Genomic DNA, 16,685 nt, shown 5'->3' with positions numbered 1-16,685 from the left:
TTTGTGTTAGAAAATAAGGGCTAATAAAATGTCTACATTTTGATGCTTTCTATTTGCATAAATTATAGGCTAAAAATAAATCCCCAATTTTAAGTGTATGAAATTTAGTGCTTCTGAAGCCATCCAATTTCAGAATTTTTTGTTTTTATTCTTCGTGGACATGATAACTTGTAAATTTCATGTTCGAAAACATTTAGAAATGTAGTTACTATATTCGTTTTAACAGCTATGAATGACTTAAATGTGTCAAATGTTAGGAACGTGAAAAGTTGCAGCAAGTCAGGACTATCTTAATAGTGCATGCTGCTAACGCGATTTACTAAGCAGGTGTAAGTTTTTTATTTGAAAGGCATTAATATTCTTTTCAAGCATAATATACCAATTCTCACTTTAATCATATTAATTTCTGATAAGAAAACAGATGCTGAACATAAAGATACTTGTAGGATACATGTAAGAAAATATTTTTAAAAATGTATCGTGGTATTTTAGGCTGTTCAAAATATCTTTTGAAAGTGCTAAATCCTAAGGCAGTAGGGGTGATATCACATATCTCATTTCAGGCTTAGGACAAGAAGTAAAATTAAACAAGCTTCATAATATATTTTTCTTTTCCTGTAGTTTTCATTTAGTTTTAGTATTTAATTCATTGCTTTTCAGATTGTCAGAGTTGGGCCTTCTTTGGGGACATGTGAAAGACTTTTTACAAAGCAGTATTTTTTTCCATATATGATTCTGTAATAAACGACCATTTCAATTTGGAAGAACTTCTGGTAAGTAAATAACACTTTTTGCAGATTTTTATTGTTATTGTTGTGAACTTCAGGGTTTTTTGCTTGTTCATCTTTAACCCTATTGATTATTGGCTTAGCTAATTTTTAGCCTGAAGTTTCTTTGGTATGACTAGTCCATTAAAATACATTGTTAATAATTCCAAATGATTAAACTTACTCTATATCTATAAAAATTGTCTCCCCTTTTTGTGTTTGGTCTCTGTTTAGTACAATATGAGCAGCCATAGCCAACTAATAATAAAAGATGCTAGAACCTAGGAATTCTTGTAATTCATCATGACCACGTAATTTGTCACAGTGGGAAAGCCGTATTGCATAGTGTTACAGAATGCAAGCTTTCAATGCCGGAGACCTCTATCACCTACCCGATTTTGGGAAAATTACTTAAATCTCAATGTCTCCTATTTTGTGCAGTAGGGCTGTTAATAGTACCTACCTCCTAGGGTTGTTGTAAAGCTTAACTAACATAATACATGTAAAACATGTATAGTAAGCACAACAAGGAAGAGTATTGATATGATTAATAACAGAATAAGCAGAGTCCCAAAGAATGTGGAAAAGAAAAGAGCACCCTGCCTCTTTTCCCTGCCAAACCCCAGACCTGTGGATTTTCCCTGCCTGGGTTTGTTTTGTGTTTTCAGATTCTGAGCCACTTTCCAGGGACATAGACCTCTCTTCAACCACGGAGGCCTTAGGATGTTCCCATGGAAGCTAAGTGTCCTACTGGAGAAAGTGTTTGCCTGCCCTGCAGCAGGGTGAAAAATAAGGATTTGCTCTAATTACAAAATTCAACATTGTATACCCCACATAGTTGTACAAGTCACCAAGTCAGCTCACACAAAAGCAGTAGCTCCACTCTTAGCCTCATGGTAAAATGATCATTCATTCAACAGCACCTTCTGTGTCACAGGCACTGCTCTAGGTACAGGGGGCAGCTAGGAGCAACACAGACAGGACTAAGAAATCAGTCGTGTGCTGTGTTAGGAGGTGGTAAGCGCTAGGAGAACAGTAACGCAGGAGAAGGAGTGTGAGGGGCCTGGCCCAGGGGAAGAGTGCGTGGGCTGGGGCTGGGTGCTCAGTGGTTGCAATTTGCAGCATAGCAGTCAGGGTGGGCTTTACCTGAGGTGACATTTAAGCACCTTAGTTTTCCTAATTTGGGTTTAAACAGTTGTTAAGGGAATTTTTGAACAACGTAAAATTCAAGCCTAAATTTTTAGTATTTATTATATGGCCACATAACAAAATAAATTGTATTTAGCTGTACATTTTTCCTAGTGAGTAGAAGGCATCTGACAGTATCTGTGAAGTAATATTGTCAGTGTAAATTGTTATTTCTTAGCCGTGAAACTAAACTAAGTATTTTTAAAAAAAGAATTAGAGTGAATTGCCCAAATCTTGGCAATTAAACTAGATTTGTAATAGAAGAGGGGAAATGTAATTGATAGGATTGGAGTTAATATGTTAGAATACCTTGTTAATTATGAACTTTATAGACGCAGCAGTATGATCTTGTCAACAAAATAAAGACTTTTCTGTATTTGAAGCAAATGAAAATTTACTTGAGAAGGTGTGAGAAAATTTGGAAATTAACTAGTTCCCTTGGGGAATTGAACTTTCAGGAAAATGGTGATTTTTATCTAATATCTAATATATTTTAAAATATATGCTGTTTTATCTACATTTTGAAAATTTAACTAAGGATGGACACAATGAAATCAATATATTTAAGAATAAACTAGATGTTAACTTTTAAGCAATTCTTTTTTTTTTTAAGGCGTGTGCCCATGTTCAATCCTCACAGTGGCTCATGTGGGGATCAAACTGGCAGCCTTGGTGTTATTAGCACCACACTCTAACCAACTGAGCTAACCGGCTGCCCTAGATATTAACTTTAAGGACTTGCTGTTATTATTACTGGCAATAATAAAATTTAAAGCATTACTATCTCAAAGTGAAATCTTAAGAGCTCACATTATGGAAACAAAAATTGATTCACTACACCGTACTATAGTTAGGACTGGAATTATTTTTGTTCATGACTAATGAGGATGTAGTCACCCAATAATAAAGAGTTTCTTTTAGAAGACAGGTGTTAATGGTAATTGTTGAGTCTTATTAGCTAGAACTTCATTTGCACACAGGCTGGGGTTGGTTTTTGTGTGTGTGATAAGTTTATGTTCCTTAATTGAAGTTTGTATTCAATAAATCCTTAAGTGGATTTATTATTCTAGAGTGAATCTTAAATGTTGAGAAACTTTGAAACACATTTATAATGTATTTTGTCTTTGCTTTGCCTAATTTATTTATCGAAAGTCTTAAGTGCACATTTATTTGTTTTTTCTATTACAAAAGTAGTACATGCTCAATGTAGGAAATTCTAGACACAGAGACTCCATAATTAAAGAGTTAAATTATGGAATTAAACCTCCATAATTCACTGCTGGTCACATTTTGCAAATTCCTGTTTTAAAACATATATATGCACATATTTATAATACATAAATATAGAAATATATATATTTATATATATATATATCTTTATTGTCGGATTTATAATTTTGACAGCTATGTAATGTAATAGTTGAGGACAAACTTTGGAATCAGAGAGACTTGATTTTAAGCCTAACACCACTATTTATTAATCATGTGAACTGAGCAAGTTTCTGAGCCTCAGTCTCTATTAAATGAGAAAGATGACGATAGTACTTTCCTCATAGGTTGTTCATCGGTAGGGTTAAATGAAATTTATATGTATGTGTATATTAACAAATATTGCCCCCATAGCAAGTATATAGGAAATATGAGCCATTATTGCTGTTTTATATTTTAGGTTTTGTTTCACTTCAGTATGTTGTGAGCAATTTACAATCTTAATCTTTATTTTCATGAATTATATTTTCCACTTTATTAACTCAAATTTGTTATCTGAATATTTTATCTTTTACTTTTAAAATTTTAATTAAAGTAGTGATTTACATAAACTGTAGTTGTAGCTATAATAACTACTGATTGCATGTAAAAACGGTTTACATTCAAACATCTTTTCACTGCAAGTGGGGTACATTATTCAGCAAGGAATACATAATTGAGACATTTTTTGAGTTCCAATTTCTCCACATCCTTACTCATATTTGTCATTGTTTACCTTTTTTATTATCGCCATCCCAGTGCATATGAAATGGTTATCTCATTGTGGTTTTGACTTGCATTTCCTTGATGGCTAATGATGTTGGGCATCTTTTCCTGTGCTTTTTGGCTGTTGTTATATCTTCTTTGGAGAAAGGTCTATTCTGATCCTTTGCCCATTGTAAAATTCAGTTTGTCTTTTTATGACAGTTAGCTTCACCTCATCTGCGGTTAGATACGTTCCAAGACCCAATAGTACTGAACCCTAGTTTTTTCCTATATATATCGGGGGGTGCCAAAAAATGCATACACATGACTTGCATCCATCTTTTGTTATCGGTGTATATTGACTATTACAATTTTAACACAGTTTTCTCCTTTCTTAAAACGTGTATACATTTTTTGGGCATTCTCTGTATATACAGTTTATGGCTTGTCTTTGGCATATCCAGCTGTCCGGATCACTACTCTTGTGCTTTGGGGCCATTATAAAGTAAAATACAGGTGAAGTGAATACAAGCACTGTGATACTTGACAGTCGATCTGATAATCATGGCAGCTGCTAAGTGACTAAAAGGCAGGTAATATATACAGTGTGGATTCGTTGGACAAAGGGATGATTCACATCCTGGGTGGGATGGAGCTGGATGGCATCACGCTCCTCAGAAGGGTGTGCAATTTAAAACTTATGAATTGTTTGTTTCTTGAATTTTCCATTTAATATTTTCAGAACAAGGTTGACCGGGAAACAAACTGCAGAAAGCAAAATGGCAGATAAGGGGGACTACTGAGTTTTAAGAGTTCTTTATATATTTTGGGTACAAATTTCTCATCAGATGTATAATTTGCAAATACTTTCTTCCATTCTGTGGGTGTCTTTTTACTTTCTTGATGATATCCTTTGAGGCACAAAAGTTTTTAATTTTGATGAAGTCCAATTTATTTTTTTCATTTGGTTGCTTGTGCCTTTGGTGCATCTAAAAAACCACTACCTAATTCAGGGTAATGAAAATTTACACCTATATTTTCTAATAGGAGTTTTATGGTTTCAGCTCTCATATTTAGGTCTTTGATCTATTTTGAGTTAAATTTTGTATACAGTGTGGGGTGGGGTCCAACTTGATTCTTTTGCATATGGAGATCCAGTTGTCCACCATTTGTTGAAAACACTTTTTTCCCCATTGGGTTATTTGTCAAAAATCAATTGGCCATAATTATAAGGGTTTATTTCTCAACCCTGAATCCTGTTCCATTGATCTCTATGTTTATCCATATGCCAGCAACACACAGGCTTAGTTACTATAGCTTTATAGGAGGCTTTTAAGTCCTCCAATTTAGTTCTTTTTTCAGATTGTCATGGTCATTGTGGGTCTCTTTAATTTCTGTGTGAATTTTAGCATCACTTTGCCAATTTCTGCATAAAAGGCAGGTGGAATTTTGATAGGGATTGCATTGAACCTGTAGATTGATATGGGGCATATTGCCATCTTAAGAATACTGTACATTTTGACCCATGAACATGGGATGTCTTTCCATTTATTTAGGTCTTCTTTAACTTCTTTACACGTTATTTTGTAGTATTCAGAGTACAAGTTTTGTGTTGATTTGTTAAATTTATTCTTAAGTATTTTTGATTATATTATAAATGGAAATTTATTAATTTTCAGATTGTACATTGCTAGTGTATAGATATACAATTGATTTTTGTATATTTTTGATCTCATGCCCTGAAACTTTGGTGATCTGGTTTCTTAGTTCATTATGGTTTAGTATATTTAATTTTTTAAATATATTTTTTTAATTTATTGGGGTGACAATTGTTAGTAAAATTACATAGATTTCAGGTGTACAATTCTGTATTACATCATCTATAAATCCCATTGTGTGTTCACCACCCAGAGTCAGTTCTCCTTCCATCACCATATATTTAATCCCCCTTAACCTCATCCCTCACCCTCCACCCCCTAATTTTTTTTTTTTTTTTTTAAGATTTTTATTGTCGAAGGGGAACAGGACTTTATTGGGGAACAGTGTGTACTTCCAGGACTTTTTCCTGGTCAAGTTGTTGTCCTTTCAATCTTAGTTGTGGAGAGCGCAGCTCAGCACCAGGTCCAGTTGCCATTGTTAGTTGCAAGGGGGTGCAGCCCACCATCCCTTGCGGGAGTCAAACCGGCAACCTTGTGGTTGAGAGCCTGCGTGCACTCCAACCAACTGAGCCATCTGGCACTGGCCCCTGTGGAAAACGAACCGGCAGCCTTCGGCATTAGGAGCACGGAGCTCCAACCACCTGAGCCACTGGGTGGCCCCATTTAATGGTTTTTTAGTACATTCCTTAGGATTTTCTATGTATAAGATTAGGTCATCTGCAAATAAAGATAGTTTCACTTCTTTCTTTGCAATCTGGATGCTTTTTATTTGTTTTCCTTGACTATTTGCCCTGGCTAGACCCTCCAGTACAGTGTTGAATAGGAATGGTGAAAACAGACATCCTTGTTTTTTTTTCTTTCTGATTTTAGGGGAAAATAATCAGTCTTTCACCATTAAGTATCATGTTAGTTGTGTTTTGTGTTTTTTTTTTAATTTTTATTGGGGAGTATTGGGGAACAGTGTGTTTTTCCAGGACCCATCAGCTCCAAGTCAAGTCGCTGTTTTTTTTTTTTTTTTTTAATCTAGTTGTGGAGGGTGCAGCTCAGCTCCAAGTCAAGTTGTTTTCAATCTAGTTGTGGAGTCATTGTTTTCAATCTAGTTGTGGCAGGTGCAGCTCACTGGCCCATGTGGGAATCAGACTGGCAACATTGGTGTTATGAGCACTGCGCTCTAACCAATTGAGCCCACCGGCTGCCCCAGCTGTGTTTTTTTTTTGTTTTTGTTTTTAATAGATGTCCAATATCAAGTTTAGGATGTTTCCTGTTCCTCGTTTGTTAGGTGTTTCTGTCATGAAAGAATGTTAGATTTTTCAAATGATTTGTCTGTGTTTATTGAGATAACCATGTGATTTTTGTACTTCATTCTATTGATGTGGTGTATTACACTAATTCATTTTTGGCTGTTAAATCAACCTTGCATTCCCGGGATACATTCCCACTTGGTCATGGTTTATAATCCTGTTTACATGTCACCAGATTCAGTTTGTTAGTATTTTGTTTTGCTTTAGGTTTTTGCATCTATAGCCATAAGAGTTATTGGTCTATAGCTTTTTTGTGATGTCTTTGTCTAGTTTGAGTATCAGAGTGGTACTGGCCTCGTAGAATGAATTGGGATGTGTTTCTTCTTCTTTTATTTTTTTGGAAGTTTGTGAAGAATTGGTATGTATTCTTTAAATATCTGATAGAATTCATCAGTAAAGCCATCTGGGCCTGGCTTTTTCTTTGTGGAAAGTTATGAACATCCTTTAAAATCTAGTTTGTTTTCCTTTCCAACTGTTGTTCACTTACTTCAGGAACTGTTTTTCATTCCCTCTTGTATGGTTAAAAAATAATGACCTGATCTTATTTGACAAGAATAATAATTTTGTTATACCTCTTTCCAAACCAAACAAACAAAACAAAAACAAAATTAAAACAAAGGATAAAGGAAGGCATAAACAAAAGTAAAGAAAGCAAACCACACATTTTCAATGAGGTGGTTTTTTGTGGTTGGCCTGTCAGTATAATAATGTTATTTTATAACATTGTATCAATAGGTTATTTTGCTTTAATGTAAAGTCTCACAGCCATCTAGAAAACAATCATTTTGTAAGTTGAAACTTTCCTGAATTTTAGGTTTTTTTAAACATTGTTTTATATTTTTTCTTATGCTTTTAAATTTTTTTATTTTTCGGGAATATTAGGGAACAGTGTGTTTCTCCATGTCCCACCAGCTCCAAGTCATTGTCCTTCAATCTAGTTGAAGGGCGCAGCTCAGCTCCAAGTCCAGTCGCCGTTTTCAATCTTTTGTTGCAAGGGGAGCAGCCCACCATCCCATCCGGGAATTGAACCACCTTGTTGAAAGCTCGCGCTCTAACCAACTGAGCCATCCGGCCGTCCCTCTGGAGGCTCAGCTGCAGCTCGTTGTCTTCAATCTAGTGGAGGGTGCAGCTCACTGGCCCCTGTGGGAATCAAACCGGCAACCCTGTTGTTCAGAGCTCGTGCTCTAACCAATTGAGCCATCAGGCTGCCCCTTCTTATGCTTTTAATGTAATGTTTAGGCTATTTTATATTATGGCAATAATTTAGTAATGAGGTTAAGCAGAAATGATCCAAAATAATCTAATACTGTTCCATATACTTAAGACTAAGGTAATATTAGATTTTTTTAGTAATTGATATCTTAGGTCATAATTGTCAAAAATAACATTTTAAAGAAGAAAATTGCTAAGGATGAAAGACTTTTAGATAGATTTTTTAGGTGATATCTATAAAGCTAAATGCAATTTATAGCACTTCAGACTGATCTTACTTAGACTATGACTTACACAACTCTTGATAGTAAGCTGATAGTATCACTTTAATCTTGTAAATGCATTGTGTAAATGGTAGGGATGTTAGTAAGAAAAGCTATGGGATAAAATTACTAGATTATTATTTTAGAAATTAAGTTTTAAAAAAGTAATCATGCAATACCATTATTCACTCCTGCTCTACCCTATAAAGGCCTCCTGGCATGATCCTGTCTTTCACCAGGTTATCAGTCTGGATGCCAAGATGTGTCTGAAATTTAGTGATGGACAGTCTACAAAAATCAATTGTATTTTTATGCACTAACTGGTCTTGCTAAGTAATCCAGCAAGAAACATAGCTTTAATAAAAGTTTAATAATAATATAGATTATCTGGTTTAAAATAAGCTGAAAAGAAACAGCCTACGTATCAAATGCCATCTGACTGTTTTTTCAAAAACAAGATGGCACTTCTTTCCCTCTTTCAAGTACCATGTGAACTTGACTTATTTTTCTAGTAGGCTTGATGGATTTGTTTTATTCATTGCATTCTCCCACAGGACTCATCTTCATGTGCACACATTTGTGAAAATACTGGTTGTGAAATATAACCTCTGGTCATGTGTAAGAAGAGGGTTGGTTTTCCAACTTGAAAGTTGATTTTGCTAATAAATATTAGTGCTGGGCTGTAAGTGAGCTAATTAACCTAGGATAATGGCTAGTGTTTCAGACATCAATGTTTAGGTTTATTGCATCAGTGAAATAATTAGAAGAAGACCCATGCAAGTTGAAAAAGTAACTGAAGGTTGAGTACACTATATAAACATAAAAGTCTAAATAAGTATTTCCTTGAAAAACAAACTAGCAATCTATAGAACCAAATATAGCTAAAGACCCATTTACCCTGGAAGATAAGGGCAACAAAGCCATGAAGGTTTAAATGATATATATTCGCATGGACACATACACACATTTAAGCTTTGAACTGTGGAATACCATAAAGTTCATTACACAAAGCAAAGACAGTATGGATTACATTTGGGTCTAGCTCCCACAGCTGGAATAGAACAGGGTCATCATGTGCATTGAGATATAAAGTTCCAGATATTGGGCTAAACTTTATGAGGTATTTGCATAAGACTTTGAATAATAGTCCAGAGGAAAGCAAAAGAAAAAAACAGGAAAATTGTCCCTGAATGTAAGTTTGATGTGAATTAAAGCCATGATATACGATATGATATATGATATGATGTGATATATGAGTAGAAGCAGACTCAATCCTTTTTGGGTAATGGACCACTTTCAGAATCCAGTGAAAGCTAATATGGTCCCTCCTCCTATAAAAATTGCACACGTACATGTTCACCCTTTATTCCAATTTCAGGGAGTTTACAGGCCCTCTGAAGTCTTGGATACCTGTAAATGAATATTGGCAGAAGTAGAGAGAGTCCAAAATGGACCAGAGAAAGTGATTTGTGTCAGAATGTGAATGAATTTGAGACCTCTTCATAAAGTGAGAAAACAATGATGGCCCCCAGAAGTGGGCTACAAATTATCCCACAAAAGACTTTAGGTTTTATTTGTTCATCATCCATCAATAAAGCTGAGGGCAAAAAAGTTTAGTTGCTGTTGCAGGCAGGTAGCAAAGGTCTGGGCAAGTGGGGCTTTGGCCACACTCCTCAGTCAGAACAGCTTCCTCCACTTTTACCTATTTATGTATTTGGATTGTACTTAAAATGTTAATTAATAGATGGGTTCTACTCCTTGATATTTATGTACAAATATCTCTTCAAGACCCTGCTTTCAATTTTTGGGGTATATGCCCAGAAGTGAAATTGCTGGATTATATGGTAATTCAATTTTTAATTTTTTGAGGAACCGCTATACTGTTTTCCATAGAGGTTGCACCATTCTGCATTCCTACCTAAAGTGCACAAGGGTTCCAATTTCTCCACATCCTTGCCAACACTATTTTCTTTTTTTCTTTCCTTTTTAAAATAATCATCCTAATGGGTGTGAGGTGATATTTCATTGTAGTTTTGATTTGTATTTCCCTAAGGATTAGTGGTGTTGAGCATTTTTTCATGTATTTATTGGCCAATTGTATATCTTCTTTGCAGAAATGTCTATTCACATCCTTTGTTTTTGAATCAGATGGTTTTTGTTTGTTTGTTTTTAGTTTTAGGAGTTTTCTATATATTTTGAATATTAATCCCTTATCATATATATGATTTGCAAATGTGTTCTGTTCTGTGGATTGTTCTTTTATTCAGTTCATTGTCTTTTGACACACAAAATGTTTACGAAGTCAAATTTGTCTTTGTTTTCTTTTGCCTGTGCCTTTGGTGTCAATATCCGAGAAATCATTGCCAAATCCAATGTTGCAAAGCTTTTGCTTTATGTTTTCTTCTAAGAGTTTTATAGTTTTAGATCTTACATTTAGGTCTTTGATTCATTTTGAATTATTATTTTTTAAACTTTTATTTATTTTAAGTGTGCTTTTCCAGGCCCCATCAGCTCCAAGTTGTTTCAATCTATTTGTGGAGGGCGCAGCTCACAGTGGCCCATATGGGGATCGAACTGGCAACCTTGCTATTAAGAGCACCACGCTCTAACCAACTGAGCCAACCGGCTGCCCCCATTTTGAATTATTTTTTGTACTTGGTGTTCTGTATAGGTCCAACTTTATTCTTTTGCATGCAGATATCCAGTTTTCTCAGCACTATTTGTTGAAAAGAATGTCTTTTCTCCATGAATGGTCTTGGTACCTTTGTCAAAAATCATTTGACCATGTGTGTGAGGGTTCATTTCTGGGCTCTCTATTTTATTCCATTTGTTTATATATCTATCCTTATGCCAGTACCACACTGTTTTGATTCTGTAGCTTTGTAGTAAGTTTTGAAAAAAGGAAGTGTGAGTCTTTCAGCTTTGTTTTTGTTTTTTTTTGTCAAAATTGTTTTGGTTATTTGAGCCCCTTGAGATTTCTTATGAATTTTAGGATGGGTTTTTCTATTTCTGCAGAAGAAAAAGTCATTGGGTTAGAGAGGGACTGCAGTGAATCTGAGATTGCTTTGGGTAGTATTGACATCCGAACAATAGTAAGTCTTCCAATCCATAAACATGGGATGTGTTTCCATTTATTTATACCTTCTTTAATTTTTTTTCAGCAATGTCTTGTAGTTTTCATTGTACAAGTCTCTCACTTCCTTGGTTAATTCCTGAGTTTTTATTCTTTTTGTTGCTATTATAAATGGAGTTGTTTTTATAATTTCCTTTTCAGTTTTTTTGTTGTTAGTGTATACAAGTGCAACTGATTTTCTGTATATTGACTTTGTACCCTGCTATTTTGTTGAATTTATTTATTCTAACAATTTTTTGTGTGGAATTTTTAGGATTTTTACATATAAGATCATATCATCTTCAACAGAGATAATTTTACTACTTCCTTTCCAGTTTGGATGTCTTTTATTTATTTATTTTTCTGCTTAAGTGCTCAGGCTAGAACTTCCATTACTGTGCTGAATAGAGGTGGTGAAAAATGAGTATCCTTGTCTTGTTCCTGATCTTATAGGAAAGTCTTTCTTTTTTTTAAAAAAATTTTTATTGGGGAATATTGGGGAACAGTGTGTTTTTCCAGGACCCATCAGCTCCATCTCAAATTGTTGTTTTTCAATCTAGTTGTGGGGGGCGCAGCTCAGCTCCAAGTCAAGTCATTGTTTTCCATCTACCGTGTTTCCCCGAAAATAAGACCTAGTCAGACCATCAGCTCTAATGCATCTTTTGGCGCAAAAATTAATATAAGACTCGGTCTTATTTTATTATAATGTAAGACTGGGTGTATAATATAATATAATATAATATAATATAATATAATATAATATAATACCGGGTCTTTATTAATTTTTGCTCCAAAAGACTCACTAGAGCTGATGGTCCGGCTAGGTCTTATTTTCGGGGAAACAGGGTAGTTGTGGAGGGTGCAGCTCAGCTCCAGGTCAAGTCATTGTTTTCAATCTAGTTGTGGAGGGCACAGCTCACTGGCCCATGTGGGAATCAAACTGGCGACCTTGATGTTATGAGCACTGCAGTCTAACCACTGAGCAAACTGGCCACCCCAGGAAAAGCTTTCGATCTTTCAACATTGATATGATGTTTGCTGTAGGTTTTTTTTTTTATATATGGCTTTTATTATATTGATATAGTTTCCTTCTATTCCTTGTTTTTCAAAGATTTTTTTTTTTTTTTAAATTGGGGAAAGTTTACAGGACTTTATTGGGGAACAGTGTGTACTTCCAGGACTTTTTTCCAAGTCAAGTTGTTGTCCTTTCAGTCTTAGTTGTGGAGGGCGCAGCTCAGTTCCAGGACCAGTTGCCGTTGCTAGTTGCAGGGGGCCGCAGCCCACCATCCCTTGTGAAAGTCGAACCGATAACCCTGTGGTTGAGAGGATGCGCTCCAACCAACTGAGCCATCTGGGAGCTCAGCAGCAGCTCAGCTCAAGGTGCCGTGTTCAATCTTAGTTGCAGGGGGCGCTGCCCACCATCCCTTGCGGGACTTGAGGAATTGAACTGGCATCCGGTGGTTGAGAGCCCACTGGCCCATGTGAGAATCAAACCGGCAGCCTTCGGAGTTAGGAGCATGGAGCTCTAACCACCTGAGCCACCGGGCCAGCCCCTATTCCTTGTTTTTTATTAGCGTTTTTATTATGAAAGAGTTAAATTTTGTCATATGCTTTTTCTGCCTCAGTTGAGATAATCATGTGGATTTTTTTCCTTCATTCTGTTAACATGGTTACTTTGACCAGCTTTCATACATTGAACCATCCTCACATTCCAAGAATAAATCCCACTTGGTCATGGTGTATAGTCTTTTTAACATGCTGCTGAGTTTGATTGAGGATTTTTGTTTCAATGCTCATAAGAGATATTGATCTGCATTTCTCTTTTCTTGTGTCTTGTTTCAGGATAATGCTTGCATCATAGATAAGTTATAAAGTGTTCCCTCTTCAATTTTGGGAAAACTTTGAGAAGGATTAGTTCTTTAAATTTTTGATAAAATTTACCAGTGAAGCCATCAGGTCCAGGACTTTTCTTTGTCAAAAGGTTTTTGATTACTGATTCAATCTTACTCATTTATACTCTTAGGTTTATTAAGATTTTCTATTTTTTAGTGATTCAGTCTTGGTAGGTTTTGTGCTTCTAGGAATTTTTCCGTTTCACGTAGGTTATTCAATCTGTTGGCATACAGTTTTCCATAATACTCTCTTATAATCCTTTTTGTTTCTTTGTAATTGGTAGTCAAGTCCCCATTTTCATTTATGATTTTAGTAATTTTGGTCTTCTTTTTTCCTTAGTCCATTAACTAAATGTTTGTCGATTTTGTTCATCTTTTCAAGAGCTTTTGATTTCATTAATTTTCTGTTTTTTAATTCTTCATTTTATTTATCTCTAATCTTTATTATTTCCTTTCCCCTGCTAGCTTTGGGTTTAGTTGTTTTCTTCCTTTTCTTGTCCTTAAGTTGTAAAGTTAAGCTGTTGAGTTGAAATCTTTCAGTTTTTTTAATGTAAGTGTTTATAACTTAAAATCTTCCCTTTCATGCTGCTTTTAGTGTGTCTTATATGTTTCAGTATGTGTTGCTTTTGTTTTCATTTATCTTAACTATTTTCTAATTTCCATTGTGATTTCTTCTTTGATCCACTGTTTTTTTTAAGCATGTGTTAGTTAATTTCCCCAAATTTATGAATTGTGCATTTTTACTTTTATTGGTTCCTAATTTTATCCCATTGTGGTGGGAGAAAGATACGTTGTATGAGATCTGTTAAAAATGTCCAAACCTGTACAGAATTTTTACAAGAGTTTGTTTGAGCAGAAACTGATGACATATGCCAGAGAGCAAGTTCTCAATTGCTCTGTAGAATAACAGTTTTGGAGATTTTTTTATGCATTTGCAATTAAGGAGAGAAGATAAGGAAGATTACATGGAGATGGGAGAAAGAAATGTGGGGATTGGATTAGAGGTTAGTTAAGACTATATGCTTTCATGCTTTAGAAGGAGGGGTCTACAAGAGGGCATTTCAAAGGTTCACCAAAACAATGGACAGGGCTTGTTAAGACAAAGATAAACCTTTTACTAAAGAAGTTACATGCCTGGGGGGTAAATACCCATTATGACCTGCCCAGTTAGGAATTTATGACTAGATCACCCTGTGAGGTTACTTTCCACAGAACCCCTTTTTCTTTCACATATCTATCTTTTAAAATATTTTGGGCCGGCCCGGTGGCTCAGGTTGTTGGAGCTCCGTGCTCCTAATGTCAAAGGCTGCCAGTTTGATTCCCACATGGGCCAGCGAGCTCTCAACCACAAGCTTGCCGGTTCGACTCCCTCAAGGGATGGTGGGCTGCGCCCCCTGCAACTAACAATGGTAACTGGACCTGGAGCTGAGCTGTGCCCTCCACAACTAAGATTGAAAGAACTACAACTTGACTTGGAAAATGTCCCAGAAGTACACACTGTTCCCCAATAAAATCTTCTTCCCCTTCCTTAATTAAAAAAAAAAAAAATCTTAATAAATAAATAAATAAATAAATAAATAATAAATAAATAAAGTATTTTGAGACTTAATTTGTGGTCTCATATGTGATCTATCCTGGAAAGTGTCCGCTGTGATATTCTAGTATAAACCAATCTTGCAAATCCCAAGATAAACCCAGCTACATCATAATATATCATCTAGTTTAATCATTACTAAAGGTAGTTTGCTAATGTTTTGTTTAGGATTTTTGTTTTTATAAAGTGTACTTTTGTGTTTAGAAAGTACCATCAAACTGAAAAACATTGGAGATATTCTCTCTTTTTCTCTTCTCTGGAAAGTTTGCATAATATTCACAATTGACCGTTCTTTGAATATTTATTTAGTAGAACTTTTTCTGAGAAGTCACCTGGACTTGGAGTTTTCTTATTGGGAAAAAAAGTTAACTTGTATTATTTGATTATTATGGGACTACTCCAGTTTTCTGTTTCTTTTTTAGTCAGTTTTAGTTAATAAGTTTTATTTGTATAAAGTTATTCACAGTATTACCCTTTTATTTATTTTTTACTTTTTAATTTGATATATAATTGACATATAACTTTATATTAGTTTCAGGTATACAACATAATGATTTGATATTTGTATATATTGCAAAGTGATCACCACAATAAATCCAGTTAACATCCATCACCATACGTAGTTAAAAAACGTTTTCTTGTAATGAGAATTTTTAAGATTTACTCTTAGCAACTTTCAAATATATAACACAGTATCATTAACTGCAGTCACCATGGTGTACATTACTTCTCCATGATTTATTCATTTTATAACTGTAAGCTTGTACCTTTTGACTACCTTAACCCATTTTGCCCACCCCTACCCCATGTCTCTGGCAATCTATTCTCTGTATCTATAAGCTCATTTTTTGTTTGTTTGTGTTGATTCCACATATAAGTGAAATCATATGGTATGGTATTTGTCTTTCTCAGTCTGATTTATTTCACTTAGTGTAATGCCCTCAAGGTCCAACCATGTTGTCACAAATAGCAAGATATCCTTCTTTTTTATGGCTGAGTAATATTCCACTGTATATACACCCACATTTTCCTTATTCATTCATCTACGATGGACTTTTAGTTTGCTTCCATGTCTTGGCTATTGTAAATAATGCTGTAATCCTTTTATTGTTTAAAATCTCTTCTGGATCTGCATTTGAGCCTCCTTTTTCATCCTTAAAACTAATTTGCTTTTTCCCCCATTTGATTACGAGAGGTTTGTGTATTTTATTATAAATTTTTAAATAATCAACTTCTTAATTTGTTGGTCTTGCCTAGAGTGTGTTTATTTTCTGTTTCTTTTTTATCTTTTTCATTCTTTATTATTCCCTCCCTTCTCATTTTTCTTCCGGTTAGTTCTACTGGTTTTCTTTCTCTTTTTTTTTTTTAAAGAGGGCACAGCTCACAGTGGCCCGTGCGGGTATCGAACCGGCAACCTTGGTGTTATTAGCACCACGCTCTAACCAACTGAGCTAACTGGCCACCCCAGTTCTACTTTTCGTTTTCTAACTTCTTCAGTTGTGTGATTAACCCTTTAATTTTGTATCTTTGCTTTTTAAAAATGTAAACATTATGGTAAAATGTCCCTTTAAATACCATGTTTACAAGTAATTGTTTTTATTGTCATTCTGTTTTACATATTTCTACTACAATTTTTTCTACCTATGAATTTGTCAACATTTAAAAAATTTTTCCGAAATAATTTTTTGTTACTGATTTCAAAGTTAATTGATTATGGTCAGAAAATGTGGTCTGTACATTGGTAA

General features: G+C 34.9%; 1 protein-coding gene across 6 annotated transcripts in view; it reads left to right on the top strand.

The window, feature by feature from the left end:
- N4BP2L2 (NEDD4 binding protein 2 like 2) overlaps window positions 1-16,685 on the top strand; it is a 99,991-nt gene that overhangs the window by 41,941 nt on the left and 41,365 nt on the right. The window contains exon 7 of one of the 6 annotated variants that reach the window (XM_019749585.2): window positions 661-773. The exons of the other annotated variants lie outside the window; for them this stretch is intronic. Coding sequence (XP_019605144.2) covers window positions 661-733 — 73 coding nt within the window. The 3' untranslated portion in view covers window positions 734-773. The remainder of the gene's footprint in view (window positions 1-660; window positions 774-16,685) is intronic. 6 annotated transcript variants of the gene reach the window in all.

This window comes from Rhinolophus sinicus, linkage group LG04 (genome assembly GCF_036562045.2).
Source record: "Rhinolophus sinicus isolate RSC01 linkage group LG04, ASM3656204v1, whole genome shotgun sequence".
Lineage (NCBI taxonomy): Eukaryota > Metazoa > Chordata > Mammalia > Chiroptera > Rhinolophidae > Rhinolophus > Rhinolophus sinicus.
Note: the sequence above shows the minus strand (reverse complement) of the source record. Positions and strands in the feature narration are given on the sequence as shown.